This window comes from Rhipicephalus microplus, chromosome 5, assembly GCF_043290135.1.
Source record: "Rhipicephalus microplus isolate Deutch F79 chromosome 5, USDA_Rmic, whole genome shotgun sequence".
NCBI lineage: Eukaryota > Metazoa > Arthropoda > Arachnida > Ixodida > Ixodidae > Rhipicephalus > Rhipicephalus microplus.
In genome coordinates this window covers 102,702,499-102,727,225 of record NC_134704.1, presented here as the reverse complement: position 1 = coordinate 102,727,225, position 24,727 = coordinate 102,702,499, and the positions used below count along the sequence as shown (strand labels likewise).

The 24,727-nt window shown below is 45.4% G+C and overlaps 1 protein-coding gene across 1 annotated transcript; it reads right to left on the bottom strand.

Annotated features, from left to right (window-relative positions):
- Window positions 1–7,603: 7,603 nt before the first annotated feature.
- Window positions 7,604–23,976, bottom strand: LOC119174290 (uncharacterized). Its single transcript, XM_075895833.1, has 4 exons — window positions 23,846–23,976; window positions 13,295–13,367; window positions 9,179–9,550; window positions 7,604–7,914 (listed from the first exon to the last, which is right to left on the bottom strand). Exons 2-4 carry the CDS (start codon window positions 13,326–13,328, stop codon window positions 7,619–7,621), a joined length of 702 nt encoding a protein of 233 aa, XP_075751948.1. The 5' UTR covers window positions 13,329–13,367; window positions 23,846–23,976; the 3' UTR covers window positions 7,604–7,618.
- Window positions 23,977–24,727: the final 751 nt, after the last annotated feature.

Here is a 24,727-nt window from a genome sequence, read left to right as displayed (position 1 = left end):
CTGGCCGTGGTATCGCTACATAGGAATATTACTACCACATAAACAGTGACACATCGGTACTTAAACTGTACTGAAAACAGAGTTACCGCATGCAACCGTGTGCTTAGATTTAAGGACGCGTTAAAGAAGCCAGACATTGGAAATATTTCAGACGGCATGCCTTATATGTAATGCCATGGAACTTGACTGAAAATTTCATCTTTGTTACACTGTCTTCAGCGTTTATGTGGCATTGTTAGTGACTGACTGAAGGCAGTGGTAATTTTTGTCTGAAAAAAAAAAACATGCTTGTCTCATTAATCAGGCTTTTGTGGTAACACTGTCATGCACGTAATCAATCGATGAAAGCTTTCTGCTGAACTCTTATATAAGATTTTTATGTTATTACTGGTGCGAGAACATGTGCGTACATGTGGTAAATGCAGTATAGTGTCAGCCCCTGAACGAAGCGCGGCTGCGAGTATTTGTATATGCGCCGTCGACCGCCTATCCACACTTGCGCGGGAGCGGTGCTGGCACCTATAGCCCGATCTCTGGGAGGTTGCCCGATATGACAAATTCTTGAGCCGCTAGACACCAATGGCTACGGTACCCTTTATTGGCTGCTGTGCTTCGCTTTAAGGCATCTTCATAATTTATCTTGATGAGATCAGCTCCTGTGTCATCCCTTCTCTCTGCACATAACAGTATGTTAAAAACAAAGTAGTGCACAACTGTCTGACACTAGGCATGTAGCTTATGCCTTTCTTCATGACTTTTCTTCAGATGAAGGGGTGATTATTTCTACACCGTTATCTTCTGTCTTTTTAGGTGTTATGTGTTCTGGTTTAAGTGCAGTTGTTCTCTAGTGGTGTCGGTTCTTAATGGAGTGTTTAGAAGACGCCTGCGACATTCCAAAAACAACAAAACTTGCTCGTTGTGCCAACAAAACCTAACGGCTACCCATGTCTGCATTTTCCTATTAGTCTATTGTAAGATAGTCTGTTGAAGGCCGCGATTAAGTTTGGGGAACTACATGTGTATGCACATGACAAGGTAATCATGGTGGTGTTATCGGGTCGTTCCACACCTAAAAATCTCCAACTTTTTGTATGAACCACGATGTAATGAAAATACGGGGATGAGAGCCAGACCCCTTGCTATGTCGGAGGAATGAAAGCAACTACCTGTAGCAGCACCTTCTGCCGATGCTCGTGCTCTAAACCCATTTTTATTTTATTTGCAACACACCTTAAATGTATTTAGAGCAAACTTTTATGCCCATTTTGCAAAATATGTAGATATATATCCATTTTGATGCACATGGCTGGGCAATAATGGTCAAATATTTTGCAAAGGTGGCTTGTGCTAAGTGTGCGAAAATGTGAGTGCCAAAAATGAGACACCCAACCAAAATTACGCACCACGTAGAGTTTCACACCGATGGCATGCTTAATTATGCTTGTTGAGTGCTTCTGATGGGACTTCGTACAAGACTTTGAAGACTTCTGTTGTGTCTGTTTCAGCATATCTTTCTTGTTCAGGCATATTCAACACACATAAAAAGGCCCTTAACATAGTTTGTGCCTCTTATGTTATGCATTTTTAGGATTTGTGGTTGCTTTGACGTACAATTTGATGGGATGTTAGCAGTTGCATAAATGTATATCTGTTTGGTGCTGAAAGATGTGTAGGCTTTATGCAGGTTTCTGCAGCTGTGTGAAAATAAAGGATTGTTCAGTATCTCACCCAGTGTCGATGTTTTGAAATAATTGATTGATATGTGGGGTTTAACGTCCCAAAACCACTATATGATTATGAGAAACGCCGTAGTGGAGGGCTCTGGAAATTTAGACCACCTGGGGTTCTTTAACGTGCACCCAAATCTGAGCACACGGGCCTACAACATTTCCGCTTCCATCGGAAATGCAGCCGCCGCAGCCGGGATTCGAACCCGCGCCCTGCGGGTCAGCAGCCGAGTACCTTAGCCACTAGACCACCGCGGCGGGGCGATGTTTTGAAATAGCATACAGTAGTCTGGAGTAGAAAAATCACGGCCTAGGGTAGAGGCTCATTGCTCACTCAAAGTGTGCATGAAATTGTGACATAAACCTGGTGACAAAAAAATATTTGGTTTTATTTTGTTTGACATAATTCATTACTAAAGCCACTACTCCACTGGGGCACTCAAGGTTTTCAAAGCATCTCTGTAAAATTTCAGGTACAAGAAGCATCACAGAATGTATCACATGAGACCACAAAATGAAAACTATTTTAGCCCAGCCAGAAACTTTGTTCTACAAAGTGAGAGCAAGAGGCAACATCTGAACAAGAGCCAGCTAAGCAATGTAAATATGCTTGAGTTTATTGTCTATCACATAATTAACTGACTAGATTTATTGAGAAATAGCTCAGGGACATTCAAGATAAGTATATGTAACAAATTTTAGGTACATCTAGTATCACAATAACATATCATGATAGCCTCTACAATGAAGACACTTTCTGCACAGCCAAAAAACTTCATCTAGCTTTTGACCAAGCTGGGTATGCACAACACCTTGGAAGAAATAGCCAAAGCACAATGCATTTCGCAGCTTGAATGCGTGTCAACCACTACCATAAGATAACAAATTATAAACAAACTTGGCACAATTTAACCAGCATGGCCAGAAAATTTATATCTCAACAAAAATTGGAAACGCAGTTGCAGTGGCTAATATTCATGGACACGTGCACCTCGACTACAACAGAGGCCGACGAAAGGCCAAAGCGGAGGCTTTGCATTGTTTTTTTGGCAGGGAGAGAAATGCATGCTTTGTTGACGTGACCGAGTATTGTAATTGTGACAAGGGTCACAATTACACTGCCATAATAATTGACAGGTTTCAAAATTGAAATTACATGCAGCATACGCATGAAACATTTGGAAATAGCAGAGGAAGTAGCCATATTGTTGCGGGAAGAAAACAGGCACACGAGTGCAGAGTTGGTGTTTTGACAGCATTTGTAGTGATTGCACAGGTGGTAATCAGTCAGGTCAATTTCCTCCAATCCAGGCGAGCTTTCTCGTTTTTTTTAGTGCAATATCATCCTCTCGGCAAGCGTAGCTCCATCCCAGTACAAATCGTGGAGCATTAGTTAAGGCGAAGTATATATGGTGCCTGGGGACATGAACGTCACTGTTGACATGACGTAGCAAAAACACGTCAGCTGATGCTATTTCGTATACCACGTCACCAAATTGGCGTAAGGTTTTGTACGGACCAGAATAACAAGAGAGTAGTTTTTAAGCCGAGCTAACACGGCGCGAGGACGCCCAGAGCAGTACAAGAGAACTAAGAGGCAATTGTGTCTTGGTGCTGATAATCGTAGCATCGTTTTTGAGAAGGTTGCGACGTTCCGAGGTCTTGACGAGCGACCTCTCGGGCATGGACGACCAAAGTGATTGCATCGTGGACATAATTGATTGCTGAGAATATAACACCAGATAGTAGAAATGTGTCGAACGGCAAGACAGGGTCGCAGCTATACAAAAAATAAAATGGGGAAATCCAGCGGTTTCGTGACTGGACGAATTGTAAACAAAATGATCGTACAATAAAGCGGTGGACAAAGTCATGGTGATTGTCGGAAACGTACATAGCCAGCATGTCAGTTAGGAGTGTGGTTTAGTCGCTCGGTGAGCCCCTTCGTTTGATGGTGGTATGCGGTAGCAGTCTTGTGTTCAGAAGCTCAAAAGCGGAAAGGGCTATCATCGACCTTTGACAATAAGTAACGGGTGTCGCACAGGGTGTCGCGAGTGAGCATTGCAGGTAGAGGTGCGTTCAGGGCGAGATGAGGGCGGGTGTACAAAAGTAGAGTTGGCCCCTGCGCGCGAAGCAATTAGAAGTGGCGTAGTAAAGTCTTGCAGACCACCCATCAACAAGCAACGGCTTTGATGGCGCTTTCCCGGGCGTGCACAGCACTGGCGCCGATGTTGGTACATAGGTGTCCTGACTTGAGCGTATTTGAATATGAGTGGACTTGACCACTTACGTTGGCAGTGGGTAAGTAGCATTTTACACGTTTGGTAGAGGTGAGTGACGTATGTGGCTTGTGTGTGGCTACATTTCAGTTACTCGCCAGCTGGCCCACGGTTTCCGTCAAGAACTCAGTAGGAGGCATGTCATGTGATCCAGCAGATGTAAATTCTGGAGGAGGCTCAGTGGGCGTGCCTTGACTTGGGGAAGCACCTTCAGTAGTCGGTGCACGTGGGTTCGTGCGCAGGTCGGTATGGAGACGGGTGCCTGTATGGCAGGCGTGAGATGCGAGGTCTGCAGTGACATAGGCGGACCAGGCACGTCGTCCTCAGGAGCGTCGGTCATACTCGCAGCGTCTCGGAAGTTTGGCCATGGTCGATGGCTGGTGCCTTTAACTTCGGCTGCGGGAGACTGTGAGGGCGATGCTGGTCGCTGCTGGCAGGACGCCCAGAGCGTTGAGGCTGGTAGAGAGTCCCCTTCGGACATTGGGGATGGTGAAGGTTCCGCAACCGGGAGGTGAATAGCGAGTGAAAGGATGTCTGCGCAAGACTCCGAGGCGTGCGGCCAGGTAGCCGTCGTAGAGTCGGATGGGGCCACGGTGTCGTGTGCCGTCGATGTCACGGAAGACGTGCATGTGGCAGGCACGTGCGACGAAGCTGCGCATGGGGGCTCTGAGGGAATGTACCTCTCGGAGAGGAGGTAAGTCGCAGTGGGGGCGTCTTCTACCTTGTGGTCATGGTCAGATGCAGGAGTGGATGTTTCTGCGACCGGATCAGGGGTAGAAGTAGTCGAAGCTGGGGTACCGAGGTAGCATTCAATGGAGGGCTGCAAACCGGTTCGTAGCTTGCTCTGCAACGCCCGGGAAACCTGCCAGGTTTCCCGGGCACATTGACAACTTTAAGCGCTACCTAGTTTCCGGAAGGGAAGCGGCCTGTGGATGGGGACAAAGAGTGGTGCATGAGCGGCGAACGTGTCCGATGCCCTGGCAAAGACGGGAAGTGGTAAGATTTTGGCAGGATATTGATCTGGTTGACGATAGTGATCTGGTTCGGCGTGTAGGGCGAGAAGGTATGATCATCGAGCAGCAGGTGGTTGCGACTGGCATAACCGTTGACGCTTGGTTTGCCATTGTCCCTGACTAAGACATTGGCTGCCGGTTTTCCAGGGTGGCGGCAAGCACATGACGTTTACTGCAAAGCTTCATCATGGTACCCAGCACCTCCACCAAATTTTGCGGGAAGAGTGCAGAGGCACAGGAGTGCATAGTTGGTATATTGACAGTAATTTTAACAGTTGTCCAGGGGGTGACGAGTCGCGTGATCTTCTTCGAATCTGAGCGAGCTTCTTCGTTCTCTACATTGCAACAATATTCCACTGGCCCTAAAAAACCAGATATGCAAAGTTGTCTAATGCAAACCCGAAACAGCAATAAAAAAAACTACGCTAAAAGCACGATTCCCTGGGAAGCCTTGGCCATTCTGGCAAAAGCGGGCAGATCCCCAAACGTGAGCTCGACCATCCTGTAGTTCCCCACTCACATCACCACAGAACGTGATATCCTCCCGAATAAAAACGAGACTACACACTTGATGGCCAGAGACATGCTGCGCTGAACACGGACATGCCTCTCGTACAATAAGGAACATACCTCATGTATAAGGATAGGATCACTAACTATAATGAAAAAAACAAAAGCATGTGTTAACACAAGAATGATATTCCCACCGCTTAGTCCCAAACTAAACAGCAGACAGGCCATTTTCTGGGGACAGCTCTAGATGAACAACTTCCCTAACCCAGTTTGTCTAGGATGGATATATTCGAACAATCATCAGGACGACACATAAAATTCGTACCAGAAAGGACGTGCAACACTCTAACACAGGTTATAGGGTTGTAGTTATGTTGCCAGAATGCTTGCAGTTACTCTGGAGACCTTTTCGTTGAGGTTGGCTACTGCTCTGCACATCTCAAACTTTGGCGTCTAAATGTGAGCAGTCCACCAAGCTCATGAGGCGGCTTTGAGGCAAGGCTTTGACGTTTCCCCGTGCGAGACCAAGCCGATATTGCATTAAACCTTGATAGACATTCGATAAAGTTGTATCCATAATGAAAAAATTGGAAGCGCAAACCAACGGGACACAAGAGAAGAGACAAACAAGCCCGTGGGTTCGCGCTTCCAATTTTTTTATTATGAATTTGTACTAACTAGCCTGCCTGTCAACCCTTCTGAATGTTGTATCCTTTGAACCATGAAGTGAGAGAAAGAGGCAACATCTGAATCTCGAGCTTGTGCCCTATAGCTAAAATGTCTCAGCCTGAAATAAAATCAGGGAAACAACAAATTCAACAATGAAGAGGAGGCTGTCACTCAATGCAAGCATATATGCACCTGCAGGCATCATATGAGGTCTGTTAGAAAAGTATCCGGCCTTTAGTGGAACAGCAAAAACGGGCATTATTGGAGCTATGGCGAAACCCGAGATGCCCGTGTATTTAGATTTAGGTGCATGTTTAAGATTACGACATGGAGAAAATTTTCGGAGCCCTCAACTAAGGTGTCTCCCACAATCATATTGTGGTTTCGGGACATAAAAACTCTACAAATATTATTACATTACGCCCACCTACCTTTCTCTGCAGTGCTATTCAAGTGATTTTATGACTTCTGTATTATATTACTACACTGCTATTTTTTCTACTTCAACTCTTTCCAAAATGTAGAAGAATGTATTCCTCTTCAACTGTAGTGGCTGGTCTCTGTTGCACGGAAGATGACTTGACAAATGCTAAAACTACATGTTTTGACAACTGGCACTAGCAGATGTTTGTGTGTATTGCCTTCCGTTATCGATTTTTTTTATAAAGCACATGGACATTCAGGTGCTAAATAAAAATGAAACTTCAACCTTAAATTTTTCCACGAATAATTAATTTCTAACTGTGAAACATGGGGTTTGAGTTCTCAGAGTGCAGTTTGTCAACCTAAAACCAAGTCATTGTGTCTCTTTAATGTTCGTTTCAAGGAGCCATGACAAGCAATTTTCATAATCTGTATTATAAAAGTTGGTCCCTTGCTGTTGACAGATGAGCTGGTGAAATTTCAGCACATTTGGTTGAAGATTTAATTTATAATGAGGATTTTTATAAACATGCATGTGGCCCGGTAGCCTCACAACAGTACTTGTGAACCATGACATAATAAGCCACTTGCTTTATGAGCGTCTCTGCTCTGTCCAACAATTGTTTCATGGTCAGGTGCGGTACAATGGAGCTACTTCAACTTTTGTATGCCTTGGAATTGAAAAATTGAAGAATTTGCACAGGCTGAAGTTCGGGAGAAGACAGATCTCCTGCATGAAACATACGACGTCCCACACCCCATGGCAACGTAAAGGTAGCTGGCAATGAGTGGAGTTTATAGCTGGAGACTTCTATAGCTGACTTAGCAATTAAATATTATTTTTTTAATATCTGTTTTTTTTACATATACAGGCACAATAGACGCTCTACAACTTTAAGCTGAGAACAGCAGTATGGATGGTGACCTTGTCATGGCCCCGAATAAGTACTTAGTTATGTTGGACTTAGCTACATGGAGGTTTAAACGGATACATCTACTTATTTATTAATAACTTTATGATTTCAAGCTGCGCGTGTTGATAGGCCCTGTTGTGCCTGCGCTCCTCAGCTAGCGCCTCTAGCTCCTGCCGCCTGAGCTTGAATTTTGCCTCCTGCTCCGCCTGCCTCTGTTGAAGCTCCATTTCTTTCAGCTTCATTTTCTGCTCATGGCGCTTTATCTCGAACCGCAGCCGGTCCTCTTCAAGTTGGAGGCGGCGGTTCTTGATTGCAGTGTCCCGATCATAAAGGGCCTCAATGAGGGCATATGTTGCCTCAGCGTGCCGCTGTGGACCTGCACAAATTTACAAGGAACAGTCACTCTCTTAGGTTCAAATGGATGAGTAAGTGCAACAGTTTACAAAGCACCGTGATATTCTACTGAGCACACATGGTTCTTTTTAACACAGTAGACTCTCAGTAAACTGAAATCTATTAAAGGGAATTGTTGCTTAAATGAAACAACTTCATTCAACACGGTTGCTTTCGTACTTAGATTCTCCACTTTTTTTTTATCTCGGAACTACTGTTAAATGGAAAACATTTTCTAGTCTCTTCACATTCTATTTAACGAGAGTCTACTGTACAGTACCATTCCAAAACACTAGACTTATTAAACACAGACAGGTAAATACTGCAATAATAGTCAAGCTGTCTCTGTACACACAAAATTGCTTGCAACAAAATGTTGCGAATACTTAAAAGAGTACTGGGAGAAATCTTATAAGTTGTTTCTACGCATCAAATGAAAGGTCAAGCCCTCAAAACCAAGAAAGTTCACTTATGCACTTGACTACACCTTGAAAAGCAAATGCAACACGTTTTTAAAAAGCTGGTTTTGTTTCATATACTGTATACTGACGTCAAGCCACGAGTTGGCGACATGCTCACGCTAGATATGGTGATATGGTGACATTACACGGACGTTCCATCATCTATTGCTATACACATGTGGGTCAAAGGACCAAGGGTTGTTCTGGCTGGCATCCAGTTGCTGCGCACTTGTTGTAGCACCCAATAGTGAACGAATCTATGGAACCTGTATCTATTGCGGCCTGTTTTGCTACTGAACTTGTAACGGGAACTCGTTCCGAAATTTGGAAGGAACGAGCTTCCGTTACTGTTTTACAGGAACGTTTACAACACTGCACACACATTTGGGCACATGAACAATCAGGAAAAGAACAGATTGGAGATAACATTGGTTTTTGAATTTGGGTCTAACTCACACAAGTGGCCGTCTCAGAAAACAAGAAAAAAGTTTAGATAACCCGCGATAAGCAAAGGTGACTAAAACTCCTTCGTTTATTTTCTACTTCAATTAAAAAAATAGATAACCCACGTTTTGCCCCTTTGCTGTAATAAAGCATAGACATGTCATTGCTTACGTAGCGGCCGCGTGAACCAATCAGCACCCGAAGCAGCGGTTCTGCTCTGGTTTCCTCTAAACCTTTCTTTCCGACGGTTCCATTCATTCATGTGAAGCACGAACTGCTCCCAGGAATCACCCGCGAACACAGGTCGTTGCGTCGCATGCGTGGGCTGCAGATAGTATTCACCATGGCGCAGTCCCGATGGTCTCGCGGATTGCTCCAACAGCAGGCGGCCCGACAGAAACTTGCTCTCTTCACCGGGGTTCGCCGATAACAGTGGGCCCACGCCAGCCGACTGTGGTCCGGACGCTGCGCTGTCGTCGGAATCTGGGTCTCCGGGTCTTGTCCGCCGGGACGAAGAAAACAGGCTACCATAAGTATACTCCGTCGTCTCAACAGGGATGACCCAACGAGCTCTACGCTCGGCGAGGGTAGCCACGCCACGCATACACTCTAGATACGGTGGAGGTGCTTGGTTATCTCTCGAAGAATGCGGCGAAAGCGGAGGCCCAACGCCGTCGTCTCTGAAGCTCTCGTGTTTCGAAGTTCCTGCATCACCTGCACGATCGGAAGTTTTCAATCAAAATACTTTATCGCACCAATGTTTCTTATTACGCTAAAATGGCTAGCTCATCGCTGCGAGACCACGAGTTTGATTCGCCGGCGTATAGGAGGGTTGCACAGGGACGTGGCCCATGAGATGGCACCAGGATCGAAGAGGCAGCGCATCCACGTTTGTGGTCTCTCTCTCCCGGACGCCGCAGGCAAGCAGTCGCAGAACGTACACTAACTAGTATGTAGGTGTTCTGTGGTACACTCACGGGTGCGCGTCCGTGCGAGATTCCTGTGGTAATAATGATGAACAGTGCCGTATTTCGTTGCTACAATCACTCCAGTAAGAAGGCTGGCTATGAGAATGCGTCTGATGTCGGCTTTTTTTCCATACCTAAAATGATTGCAAACCAATCGAAAAGGTTTGAATGGCTCAGCCACACATATACTACGTCTGCGCTAAACATTTAATTTCATTTTCGGTAAGTGTTCAGAGCATATGCGACATCGTAGAGGTTCGCTTTTGTGGTGAAAAACTTCTGCTTTCGCGACGTGCTATGAAGCTTTGTTTACGTAGCAGTAGACGAGCGCGCGCACTACGACCACGATCGCCGCTTATCAGCGGCATCATTCAGGTAGGTGCGGTGTGTTACTGATTTCAGTGTGTTAGTAAACGGTCAGCGACACGGTGCGCTCTCGTTTACCTATGCATTGACGAGCCGAGAAAATAAACATTGATATCACATTAACGTTGATCAGTTACAATCGAGACCATATGTGATCTCTAGTTGCGCAAATGCCCGACGTGCGTCTTTGGACACTGAAGCAAAGATCAATTTTGATCGCAAGCGGCTTGGGCTCAAGCACGAACGGACTATGGCAATTGTATCACCTCACATGCTCTTGCAAATGATGAAGCCCTTCCACACAAAAAATTCATAAAGCGACACCATTGCGGTGAAAAAAAAATTATTCGTGCGAGCACAGAGCAAAGGGAACCAGTCAAGTTTCCAACGACAATGCGGCAGCCGTCTCCGAGGTCTCCGATTCGCTGCTGTTAAACCCATCCGCTATTCACATAGTTGTGGTCGTCAATTAATTTATAGGCTTTAAGCTCATCTCTTGTTGCAAAGCTTGGGCCGCCAAAAAGTGGTCCTTAATGTCCGTGAGCTCGATGCGGGAATAACACTTCACATCACACAAAGTTTCATCGCTGCTAAAGTCGAACGGGTCGATAGCTGCCGCAAAGGTGAACCTTATGTTCGTAGCGAAGTTTCGCCGAACCTCGGAAGTCACGCGTGTAAGGACTCAGTCGAATTTCACCACGTTGGTACCGCACGTAGCAATACGCACACAACCTCTCACTGGCGCTCGCCACTTCAAAAAGGGCGCGCCCAGACCATACTGACATGGTGCTAAGGGCAAACGCCGCTAGTGCCTCAAGCGAATGACGTCACATGCAACCCTCCTCTACACTGCAGCCACAACTTCCTTTAGGCCGAACACTATTATACCCCTGTCACACGGCCACCCTTACGCAAACGAAGGTGAACGGAGCATTTCGCAAAGGACGTTCAAAGATCTCCCTTCACAGCGAAACGAGGTACTCTCGTCCCCAGCAGTCTAGAGGTCAGAGAAAAATTTCGAGCACTAAGTGGCCGCAGTGAAAGAATAATACATTTTGGCAATCTTAAGCGTTCTTTCGTTGTAGTACTCATTCACAACGCGTGTTTGTTTACATATATTTGCGCCCGCCAGAGTTCACTTACCCTCAACACCGATGCTCCACACTCCGTGCCTCGCACGTGGGGCCTCGCGAGTCGGGCCGGCCGGCGCCATTGAAAAATATTTCGTCCATGTGTGTGGTTGTGGTCGTCGCTGTGTCACTCATGGCTGAAGAACACAAACTGTGCGCTCACGAGGCAAGGAAGCACAAGAACTTTCGTACACAAACATGAACACAGGCAACAAAACAACTAAAAGCACAATGTGGCCAGTGTCACTAGCAGCATTGCTACATTTAGCAAATTCTTTTATATTTGAAAATATTTTTATGGTTTGTTAGCCTTTTACCTCCTTAATAGTGCTTTTTTGTAAAAACCCCAGAACGAGGATTCACAAAAAAAATCAATAGAGATGAAATTAGAATACTTTTCCGAAAATCAAACAGCGCCAGCTGAGCCCCCTCCCGCCAACTGTGACAACCTTTTCATTGCCGTGTGACCCTGCCACAACTCCTTCTCCGTCGAACCACCTAGGGGAGATTTACGTTGACGGTGTTCAACGGAGTTTAGTGGTGGCCGCGTGACAGGGGTATTATACTCATGTCACACGGCCACCACCAAACTCCGTTGAACACCGTCAACGTAAATCTCCCCTAGGGGGTTCAACGGAGAAGGAGTTGTGGCAGTGTCACACGGCAATGACAAGGTTGTAACAGTTGCCGCGAGGGGGCTCAGCTGGTGGTGTTTGATTTTCGGAAAAGTATTCTAATTTGATCCCTATTGATTTTTTGTGACTCCTCGTTATGCATTTTTTACAAAAAAGCACTATAAAGTAGGTATGCGACTAACAAACCATTAAAAATAATTTCAAATAAAAACACATTTGCTAAATGTAGAGATGCTGCTAGTGATGCTGGCCACATTGTGCTTTTAGTTGTTTTGTTGCCTGTGTACATGCCCGGTACGAAAGTTCTTATGCTTCCTTGCCTCGTGAGCGCACATTTTGTGTTCTCGAGCCATGAGTGACACAGCGGACGACGTGAGGAAGTGGTGCGATATTGCGCTGGTAATGACGTTGATCGGCTGGCGCCGGCCGGCCCGACTCGCGAGGCACGGTGTGTAGGGCATCGGTGCTAAAAGTAAGTGAACTCTGGCGGGCGTAAATATTGTAAACAAACACGCGTTGTGAATGAGTACTACAACAAAAGAACGTTCAATATTGCTAAAATGTATTATTCTTTCACTGCGGCCACTTAGTGCTCAAAATTTTTCTCTGACCTCTAGACTGCCGAGGACGAGAGTACCTCGTTTCGCTGCGAAGGGAGATCGTTGAACGTCCTTTGCGAAATGCTCCGTTCACCTTCGTTTGCGTAAGGGTGGCCGTGTGACACCAACCGCATCTTCGTTGTCGTAAAGACGAGGGAGTTAAACAGCCTTCACAAGTGCCTGTTTGACAGGGGTATTAGCAAGGCTCGTGTCTCGTTCCTAAACAATTCGCGGGTGCCTGTGTGATACCGCGTACGAGCCACCACCGACAATAAACGCCGAGTCGTTCTCCTCACTTATGCTGATAATGAGAGTGTGACAAAACACATGGCTGCATGGCTGACAACGATGCCGATCGCTGCTCTTGATGTACAGCACAGTCAGCTGTTAAAGGAAATGCTCGAATGAGCACTTTTCGCATTACTGTCACATATGAAAAAACATTGCGCGTGAAACCATGGTATTCAATGTGATTCAAACTGGTCAACCAGCAGCAGTCATAGAAATCTAAACCAGTGTGCTTTTTGCTAGATAGTGAGACCGGGCATGCCCGGCACAGAAGTTTTCCCTTTCGCAGTAGACACATCTGTACGTATTTGCGCATGAACGCTACAGGTCTTCATTCAAATAAGACTTAATACCTAATCTGTAGAAAATTTTTACCTCACTGTTTAAGGAACACGTATTGTGGAAGCGATTGTCGCAACATGATCACAGTGATTTCAGGTTTGTGAAGGCTGCTAACAGGAAAAGAACTCACCAGGGTTGACACGCACATTGTTGTTGGATGCCATGGTAGCGTTCTCGGGTTCCGGTGGAGAACTCCCGTCAGCCTAAGACACACGAAGGTACACGACAACAAACTATAATAATCATGACGAGATTCGAGAAAATAAAAGGGCGTGCAACGCAATTACTCAGCCGGCACGCTCTCTCCCACTGCGATTTTTCCGGCAACGAATGCAGTAAATCCGATAGACGAGACAACGAGAGAGAGAGAGATAGAGGGGAGAAGAAAAGATATAGAAAAAAATATCTGGGGTTTTACGTCCAAAAACCACGGTATGATTACGAGAGACACCACACTAATACCCCTATCACAAGGGCACTCACGAACACCGTTTAGCTCATTCGTCCTTACGACAAGGGAGATGCGGTCCATGTCACACGGCAGCCCTTACGCAAACGAAAGAAAACGGAGCATTTCGCAAAGAACGCTCAACGATCTCCCTTTGCAGCTGAACGAGATGCTCTCGTTCCGAGTATTGGCAGGTCATCAAAAAAATTCGAGTACTTACTTGCTGCAGTGACAACAATAAACACAATTTGGCAATATTAACCTTTCTTTTGTTGCAGTACTCGTTCATAACGCGTGTTTCTTTGGTGCGGTGTGGAGGGCATCGTCCATGCGTGCGGTTCTTGTCATCGCCGTGTTTGCGTGAGCCCGGAAGAGGAATGACTGACAGCGCTACATCATTGTCACCTGTTTCGACGACTGCAGGAATGGGTAATAGGACCAGACTTAATTCAAGGGTGACTTGGGATGCGCTCAGGAGGAAAGGAAACACAAGAACTTTGGTACACTGGCTACAAAACCAACTAGTCACCGAGCACAGCGCAATTGTAAACATAGCGTTAGGCACAAGGTGGCCAGCGTCGCTGCCAGCATTGCTACAATTAGCGAATAAGTTTCCATTTGAAATAATTTTTAATGATTTGTTGCCTTCAGACGTACTTGATATTGTGTTTTCGTAAAAACCGCACAACGAGGATTCACAAAAAACACCTAGAGATGAAAGTGGAATACTACTGTGCAACTAAAACAGTGCCGGCTAAGCCCCCTCGCGGCAACTATTGCAACCTTGTCATTGCCGTGTGACACTGATACAACTCAATCTCCGTCGAACTACCTAACGGAGCTTTACATTGACGGAGTTTAACAGAGTTCGGTGGTGGCCGTGGGACAGGGGTATAAAAGGCTCCAGAAATTTTGACCGTCCGGTGTTCTTTAACGTGCACTGGCATCGCACAGGACACGGGACATTTCGCCTCCACCTTAATTCGACCACCACAGCCGGAATATTGTGTATCCCCGACCCCGTCCCTTGTTACCACGGATTATGGCGGGGGCTGCGCCTCTTAGCCGGAGAGGGACAATGGCAGAGCGAGCATTATGGCTGAAAATAAGATGCAGGTGCGCAAGTTCAGTCGGTGTCGCTGCGTCACCAGCACGTCACTTACAGAAGCGAACCGATAGCGCGCGAGCAATCCTGACGCTGGCACTGGCGTCCTCCTCCCACTGTCTTTCTTTTCTCCCTTTTCTCTTCCCCGCAGGCACTGCGCCGTGCTCCCGACCAGGTTGCAGAAATTAGGTGCCTTTTCTCATCTTCTAACTACTACCACCACCACCACCACTTTTTCTTTTGCCTCTTTAGTGCGATGCGGGACAAGCAATTCCAAATACGCGGCCGGAATCACACGGGCAAACTTGGAGTCAACAGCAGACACTGTCGCCACTGATCCAACGAGGCACACATTGAAAAGTCTTTGTAGTGCTTGTGCATGGTCGCTGGAATGTGGAAGAGTGCGCACACTTGGAACGGTGTTCCGAGAATGATTTCTGTAGGTTGGACAACATCCCTGCATGTATAAGCAAACTGACCAGCTTTTGCAAGTGTCCGCATGACTGTAGTTGACGGTATTATCCCGACGGCATGATGTATATATATTTGCCTAGGTCAAATAAAAACATTTTTGTTTTCTTTTAATAAGCTTGCGCTGATTAAAGCAGTTGAGAGATAGGTACGCAACTATAGCTTTTCATGTTTTTCATGGAATGGTTAGAACTGACAGCTAGCTTTCTTTACGGCATCATTTGCCAAAATATACTGCTGTCTAAAGTACATACGGTATTCTCTGCACCTATATTACAGTTTACCAAGGCGTTATTACTTTGTCCAGAATAAATAGCAAATGATCCTTTATGTTTTTCCGAAGTAGATGCAAGAACCAATTTTTTCTCAAGTCAGCGCTCTTGTCGTACCCGTTGTAATTATGACAGGTATGACTCCATTGATAAAGAAGCAAGTCCATAAACTCTATAATGGGAGAGTGTTCTTCCTACGGGATGCTGTGATTTATTAAGCAATGCAACGATCGCTGGAAAATCAAAACATCAAAACCTTGACCTTTTATAACACTGTTCAAAAACGTACTTCGAGCAAAGCCTGCAGGTTTCCTTAAATGTCAGAAAGTTAAATTTGGAAAGAGTTAGTACCCCTGTCGCACTGAGGGTGTTGATGTCATCAAGCTCGAATGTTATTCTGAGAAACGAAAGTTATTCGATCTGTGGCATTTATACGCTGGAAAAAGTATAATGTCATTCATTCATCGGTGATGTTGACAATCCAGAAAAAAAAATGGCCAGAAAAGTGCAGAAAATAAAATGTAAAATAATGAAAAAATGAAGTTATTTCTTTTAACAACAAGCGTAAGTCACTATGCTAAATAAATACGCATAGAAACTGATATCGCAGTATATATGGTCACCAATGCCAAGAAGATCCACTTAGCCAGCGGCTGCAGCGGATAAAATGAACACAAGCAATGCGACGTGCGTGGCATGACGAGAAAAAAAGACGGTTAAAGAAACAAACGCGTCTATTTAGGTTTTCTAGAACGCAAAACTATACAAGGTGATGCACACGTGGTATAGTTTGCGGTGCCTTAACACTTAACTTAACAAAGACGCAGAGAATTTCGCATTTGCTCGCTTTAAAGCACGGTCTCGCATGCGTACATGCGTGCAAACAGCTTGCAATGGAACTGCAGTATAGCCTTTTATGAGAGAAAACGTCTCCGGCTAGGTTCATTACGCTCGTTTAGCTGATGCCATCACTGCAGATACACATGCACATAGGCGTCTGCTTGTTTATATCATGGCCGACAGTGCCGGCGGCCAGGAGCCACTGAGGTGGTAGTGGTAGTAAATGTTTCATTCTGAAATATACCAGAGAGTTCCCATGTGCCTGAGTGGCAATCCCTAGTCCGGGACGCCATTGGAGATCGCCGCTGCCCAGGTGCGCGCTACTAAGGAGCGGTGTGGAGATTAAAGAAGAAATTTGGTGACAGCCTTCTGTACTCATGTCCTCGTTAAACTGACTTAAAAAGCAACATCAATAGTATACCCCAGGTGGTCGAAATTTCCGGAGCCCTCCGCTACGGCATCTCTCATAATCAAATGGTGGTTTTGGGACGTTAACCCCCATATATATCAATCAATCAACATAAATAGCGTGTTTTAATGAATGCAGGTCAAATTTATAAAGCTGAATGCCTCCTTTTAAACAGTGTCTGGGGTGGAGGATATACGGAACATTCGGTTCGACTGCGATGTAAAATGTGTTTCTCATGCTCATTCGATTACCTACGTCATTCGGTTCTAATGGCATTATATATATATATAAATATATATATATATATATATATATATATATATATATATATATATATATATATATATATATATATATATATATATATATATATATATAGCCGCATCATAATGTAATTAAATACGATTTTCATTTTATTTGAATGACATTAAAATGCCCAGTATCATTTACAACAAATGACATTAGGCAGACATAACATAATTTTACCTGCGTGCTGCCATCAAGGAGGATACATAAAACTTGATGGAGTGGAAGCCGCCTATGCGCCGCTACGGGAGAGAGTGAAGCCGCGCTGAGCATGCGGCGGCCATGTTGCCAGTGGCAGAAAAGAGCCGAGCGCTGCAAATTTAATGCTTCATTGCGCTGCGGGTGAAGTGACTCGTGTGTTTATAAAGCAACGAAAACAAGTAATTCTGGTTGTAAATGTTTCATGCAACTTGTACGCAGCCAAGTGGCATGTAGAGAACTCAATTAAAGTGCATATGCATGAAATATGCGATGCCTAAAGCAAACACATAATCGAGAACATAGGTGCCCTACTGGTGGTTGAAAATTATTGCCCTTGTCAAAAGTGGTCCCACCTTACTTTTGACCGATTCTCGTTTTTTTTTTTCCTTCGTCATGTGTTGTATCCTCACTTTTACGTATTGTTCGGCAATTTGCCTGCACAAACTGTAAACCTGATTATCAAGTGCATCAAAGTCTAGGACGTGTTGCTCTAGTTTATGAAACCAGTTTTTCTCGGAGGAAGCTCATAGAACTTTCAGGATGAGGTGTCTTGCTCTTGACTTCACCGTTGTGATGGAATCACATTCAGCCTGTAGCCGCCTCAGTCCTGGACTTCTTTACAGGGGCTAATGACATCTCGCGACGATAAAACAATACCACCTCGCCTCTTACATTTAATTAAAGGTGTCAGCTCATCTGAGTGCATGGCTGCTATGCACTCTTCACAGGTAGTTACAGTTCGACCTTTCGAACAATGAAGCCTACTATGTATGGCACCACGGAACTGACAAAAGCAGAAAAGCTATCGGGCTAGTCAATGCGATGCGTTTTGTCGTGGTCATCGAGCTGCAGGACTGGGGCCTAGCGCATGTCAGTGAGATTGCTTCTTGGATGTACCATGGCTGCAGGAGTCGTTGCATTCAATACGGAGAGAACATCTTGGGAGCAGTGTCCAGAACTTGAAGACGAGACTACCGTCTGAACCAATAGACGCTTGTATGCAGCCATAAACTGCGAAGCTGTTGGGTTGTTGTTATGGCCACCTCATCCACGTATTGATTGAAAGAAGTTTTCGGCATAGTCTTGACTGAGTTTGTGTCAGTAAGTTACCGGCGGCCTCACCGGTAACCACCGCCGGGAACGCACTCCCTCACCAGAGAAGGATTGGCCACCCTGGTGCAGTATCTGGCCACTACCTCCCACATGCATACGTCAAATAACTCACGGCCCTCAGTCCCCAGCAGCTGCGAAGCAACTGACCATTGCGGCAGTCAGATCTGCAACGCAGCAGAGGGTGCTAAGAATCTCTGGACTACAGGCCGCCTTTGGAACCTGAACTTGGCAACGTTTAACGCTAGAACCTTATCAAGTGAGGGAAGTCTAGCTGTACTATTCGAAGAGCTAGAGGGTGTTAAATGGGATATAATAGGGCTCAGTGAGGTTAGGAGGACAGATGAGGCCTATACTGTGCTACAGAATGGGCACGTTCTTTGCTATCGGGGCTTGGCAGACAGAAGAGAACTGGGAGTGGGGTTCCTAATTCACAGTAACATAGCTGGCAACATAGAGGAATACTATAGCATTAATGAAAGGGTGGTAGGTATTGTAATTAAACTGAATAAAAGATACAAGATGAAGGTAGTACAGGCTTACGCGCCTACATCCAGCCATGATGACACTTCAGTTGAAAGCTTCTATGAAGACGTGGAATCGGCAATGAGTAAGGTAAAAACACAGTATACTATAGTGATGGGCGACTTTAATGCAAAGGTAGGGAAGAAGCAGGCTGGAGACCAGGCAGTAGGAGATTATGGCATCGGCACTAGAAACGCCAGAGGAGAGCTACTAGTAGAATTCGCAGAACGCAAAAATTTGCGGATTTTGAATACCTTCTACCGAAAACGAGAAAACCGCAAGTGGACATGGAGGAGCCCTAATGGCGAAAATAAGAACGAAATAGACTTTATAATGACAGCACACCCAGGAATCGTGCAGGATGTGGAAGTGGTTGGCAAGGTACGATGCAGTGACCATAGAATGGTACGGTCTCGAATTCGCCTAGACTTGAAGAAGGAACTACAGAAACTGATACGCAAAAAGCCAATCAATGAGCTAGCACTGAGAGGGAAAGTACAGGAATTCAGAGTGTTGCTGCATAACAGGTACTCGGCTCTTAGTGAGGAAACCAACCTTAGCATAGATACAATGAATGATAATCTGACGAGCATCATTACGGAGTGTGCAGTGGAAGTTGGAGGCAGGGTAGTTAGACAGGACACTGGCAAGCTTTCCTAGGAAACGAAGAACCTAATTAAGAAGCGTCAAATCATGAAAGTGTCAAGTACAACAGACAAAATAGAACTGGCTGAGCTTTCGAAGTTGATTAATAGACGTAAAGTATGCGATGTAAGAAGGTATAACATTGAGAGAATTGAACGCGCTCTGAAAAACGGAGGAAGCGTCAAAGCAGTGAAGAGGAAACTTGGGATAGGCAAAAATCGGATGTATGCACTATGGGACAAAGAAGGCAAAATAACTACCAATATGGATACGATAGTTAAAATAGCGGAGGAGTTTTACAGAGATCTGTACAGTAGCCGGGACAACTACGTCATTAATACTATAAGAACTAGCAGTAACCTAGACGACATCCCACCAGTAATAATAGAAGTCAGAAAAGCTTTGGAGAGCATGCAAAGAGGCAAAACTGCTGGTGAGGATCAGGTAACATCAGATCTGCTGAAAGATGGAGGACAGATTGTGTTAGAAAAACTAGCCACCCTGTTTACGAGGTGTCTCCTGACGGGAAGGGTACCAGAGTCTTGGAAGAACGCTAACATCATCTTAATACATAAGAAAGGAGATGACAAGGACTTGAAGAATTACAGGCCGATCAGCTTGCTCTCTGTAGTATACAAGCTATTTACAAAGGTAATTGCTAACAGAGTAAAGAAAACATTAGAATTCAATCAACCAAAGGAACAAGCAGGATTTCGAACAGGCTACTCAACAATTGACCACATTCATACTATCAATCAGATAATAGAGAAATGCTCAGAGTATAACCAACCACTATACATAGCCTTCATAGATTACGAGAAGGCGTTTGATTCAGTAGAAATATCAGCCGCCATGCAGACACTGCGGAATCAGGGCGTAGATGAAGTATATATAAACATTCTGGAAGAAATCTACAGGGGATCAACTGCTACCATAGTGCTTCATAAAGAAAGAAACAGAATACCAATCAAGAAGGGTGTAAGGCAGGGGGACACAATCTCCCCAATGCTATTTACCGCGTGCTTACAGGAGGTTTTCAGAAGCCTAGAATGGGAACTGTTAGGGATGAGAGTTAATGAAGAGTACCTTAGTAACCTGCGCTTCGCCGATGACATTGTATTGCTGAGTAACTCAGGGGACGAATTGCAACTCATGATTACGGAGTTAGACAAGGAGAGCAGAAAGGTGGGTCTTAAAATTAATATGCAGAAAACGAAAGTAATGTACAACAACCTCGGAAAGGAGCAGCGCTTCGAGATAGGTAATAGTGCACTTGAAGTTGTAAAGGCTATGTCTACTTAGGGCAGGTAATAACCGCAGAGCCTAACCACGAGATTGAAGTAACTAGAAGAATAAGAATGGGGTGGAGCACATTCGGCAAGCACTCTCAAATTATGACAGGTAGATTGCCACTATCCCTCAAGAGAAAGGTATATAACAGCTGTATCTTGCCGGTACTTAGCTACGGAGCAGAAACCTGGAGACTCACAAAGAGGGTTCAGCTTAAATTGAGGACGATGCACAAGCAATGGAAAGAAAAATGGTAGGTGTAACCTTAAGAGACAAGAAGAGAGCAGAGTGGATTAGGGGACAAACGGGGGTTAAGGATATCATAGTTGAAATAAAGAAGAGGAAATGGACATGGGCCGGGCATGTAGCGCGTAGACAGGATAACCGCTGGTCATTAAGGGTAACTAACTGGATTCCCAGAGAAGGGAAGCGGGTTAGGGGAAGACAGAAGGTTAGGTGGGCAGATGAGATTAAGAAGTTTGCGGGTATAAATTGGCAGCAGCAAGCACAGGACCGGGTTAACTGGCGGAACATGAGAGAGGCCTTTGTCCTGCAGTGGACGTAGTCAGGCTGATGATGATGATGATGAAGTATTTCAGCTGACCCTGGCTGACAAGTCTGTCAAACATTCTTTCCGTGCTTGCCATGCGTATCCAAAAACCAATGAATCCATTTTTTTTCAGTCCTTCTGTCATGCCTGATCTCTCAACCCGTTTATGTACGCTCGAGTCTCCGCAAAAAAACGACTTCCAGAATGCTTCGTTCCCCAGCCGAAGGGGCACGTTGTACGACCTTGCCAGCGGGTTCCTGGAGTTTAAGATGTCAAACAAGCCATCAAAAGTTCTAATAAACGTAGATCTTGTGCTGGCACCCTTGAATTGCGGCAGCTTTAGCTTTTGTTCGCAGAAGTCCAAAGCGTCGGCAACTGAGACACTCGATCAGTTGTACAGCATATCATACGTTCATTTTCTTGCTTTTCCCATTGGACGTGGACTTTCGCAAGTTTGTTTCCGAGCCACAACCCTTCTTCACGTTGAAGTGCCTTCAATGCCACTTCATAACCCCATTTCACATGCTTCCCTTCAATGTCAAAGAGGTGGTCAAAGCACTCTGGCACGAAGTGCACAGAGCTAAGTGATCTCAGTCTTTCGCATTCTACTTCTCACGGCCCACTCCCAGAGGCTCCGCGTTACGCAATCTTTAGTAAACCTGTAAAACAAATCCGGACTGTTATGTTTTGCACGCTTAGATCGCGTCAGCTATAGCTCCCTTTAGTAACGAGCGCGGAATGGCTATGTCGAAGACGTTTTCGCGTACGTACAGGTGGAATGTGAGGCCACAACCTTTTTTCAACCTGTTGGCACATTCGTAAATGACGCAAGAGGCAACCATTGTAAACCATTTGTCTTTACATGCCGACAATGTGAAACAAGAACGTACGAAATCAGCAGCTCGCGATGCGCTGAGCACGCTTTTTGCCACTGGCAAGATGGCGGCGGCTGGCTTCACTCACACAGCGCCCCTTCCACTCCAGCAAGTTTTATGTATCCTCCTTGGCTGCCATATGGCGAAAACAAATGCCATCTTGAAATGATGACCATGACCTTAGGCCTTGTAAGCCGTGGCTTTAGAAGAAATATAAATATACTAAAACTTGCATCTAAAACGCGTGGGTCCACAAAAATACTTTTATGGGTAAAAATGCACTCCTAGAATAAAAACATCGCCGTTTTACGTGACTTGTCAGGGCTGCGCTAGGGTTAGCTGCGCGGCACACTTGAAACCAACGTGACCGACGATATGACGGGGCTCGAGTAGAGTGAACTGAAGCTGACGGACTTTCCAGCTGCAGATATGAGCCGGCAGCAGCCATTTCGTGAACCTTCGTCACTATGACACGTGCAATGGGACGATCAACATTCGCGATACCACAACAAAGCGTAAATAAAACTGTTTTTTTATTAGAAGCTTTCGCGCGTGCTACTATGTCATCCAGCCAGTAATAAGTTGATCTAGTAAGGAATAAGATATGTACAAATTATAAGGTTAACAGCCATCTATCTAAACGTCCCTTGCACCGAGACTACTCATTCGGTCCCAGAAATCAAAATGCGAGTGTTTTCCGGAAACTCATTCGACAGAAAATATTTTTTTTCATCTAATGGCATTAGTTTTCCCTTGTGACAGCAAATAAATCACATTACTAACGAATTTTACTGTTTATTTCTAGCATGGCAGCAATATCAGAGCACGGCCGGTAGGATGACATGTCCTCCCACGTGCCTCCATTCTAGCCAAGCTCAGAGTTGGCAGAGAAACGTGAAGACGCGTCGGTTTGTGAAAATAGTTGTGTTCGTGTATCCCATGTGAACGAGAAAAACGTCTTGTGTGGTGACATGCATTCTGCGGGCGAGACTTGTTGAAAAACAGCCTTACGTGGCAGCTGCCCTACAAATTTTCGGAAGTGACGGAGGCAACTCGCTGTTAAAAACCTGAGTGTGGTAGCGCCTGCATCAGAAATCAACACAGGATGTCGCACATCTCTAGGCAAGCGCTTTTTTAAAAGTTAATTCGAGCGCGAAAACTAGACACGATCACTCACACACGCACACACCCATGCATCAAACACACATAGCGCATGCATGGGTGTGTGCATGTGTGAGTGATCGTGTCTAGTTTTCGCGCTCGAATTAACTTTTCGAAATGCTCTACCAACTAGCCCAACAAGTTCTTCTAAGCAAGCGCGCACGCTCGCACGATATTGCACTCGTTACGGCCTGAAACACGAACGCTTTGAAACCTCGTGGTTGCGAATCGTACGCGATCAACGTCGATTTGATCGCGTGCTATAGCTGAATAAAGGCTAACTCCGAATCCAGTTGTTTCACAGTCCATCAACACGTCCTGAACCGTGGCGCACATAGTCGCGGACTCGCAGCTTATATACGCAGATTCTATCGAGCAAGCAAGCAAAACAAGTCATATCGCTACAAACAGTGACAATAATCGCCATGCCAAGAGGGAAAGCCCCATCACAAACGAATGAAAGACAGGCTTACCTCGCGAGCGCGAAAAAAGTACGGCAACGAAGTCCTCAAGAGCTCACGTGTCTGCTGGCATGTCTCCGTGTTGTCATTCAAACAGACGAGTGACTGTGCTTCCTTGGAGCGCCCTGGCGCCCTCTTGTACCTTTTTGCTTGATTACTGCGACGTAGTTGTGTGCCTCGCCGATAGGTGGATACCACCAGAAAACACGGACACCAGATGTGGTAGTATGTGACCCTGGTCCGCTAAAAAAAAAAAAAAAAAAACAAAATACTCTATGATACTCTGCAGTAAGCCCCTTATGTATGCTCCGACGGCCCATGACACGCCGCAAGTCTCTGGGTGGCTCGTGGCCTGCGTGGTTACCTCCGATTCCTGAGATGAACGTCAAAAAAAAAAAAAAAAAAGAATAAGAAGAAGAAGAAGGAAATCAATGCTACCGGTTTGTGTGGCTTTTGCGACGTGAGCCGCGAAGCGGGCGTACGAAAGGTGACGTTTTGCCTGGACGGTGGAACACTGAAAGGAAGCCGAGGGGAGCTTGTTATGACAGGTTCAAAACCAGCGGAGACATGCTCCCGAACTCAAAGTTGTTTCAACACCCTCCTCGCTCTCCTTCCTCTTCCCTAAGCAGTTCCAACCGTCAGGAGAGTAGGCGGAATTTTTTTCAAGGGGTGAACCACCTTGATCTGAAATGGGAGCAGGGCAGGTGGATGTGGAAGAGAACAGACTTTTGGGCTAGTTGGTTGGTTGCGTTCAATGAAGCCATAGCGCTGATAAGACACGGACCATATTTACAGGACGTGCGCTTTATTAAACTCACAGCTAATGCTGTTTTTCGCAAACATGACATACTTTTACAGCAATAAAACCAGCAAATAACACTAAAAAATTCGTAT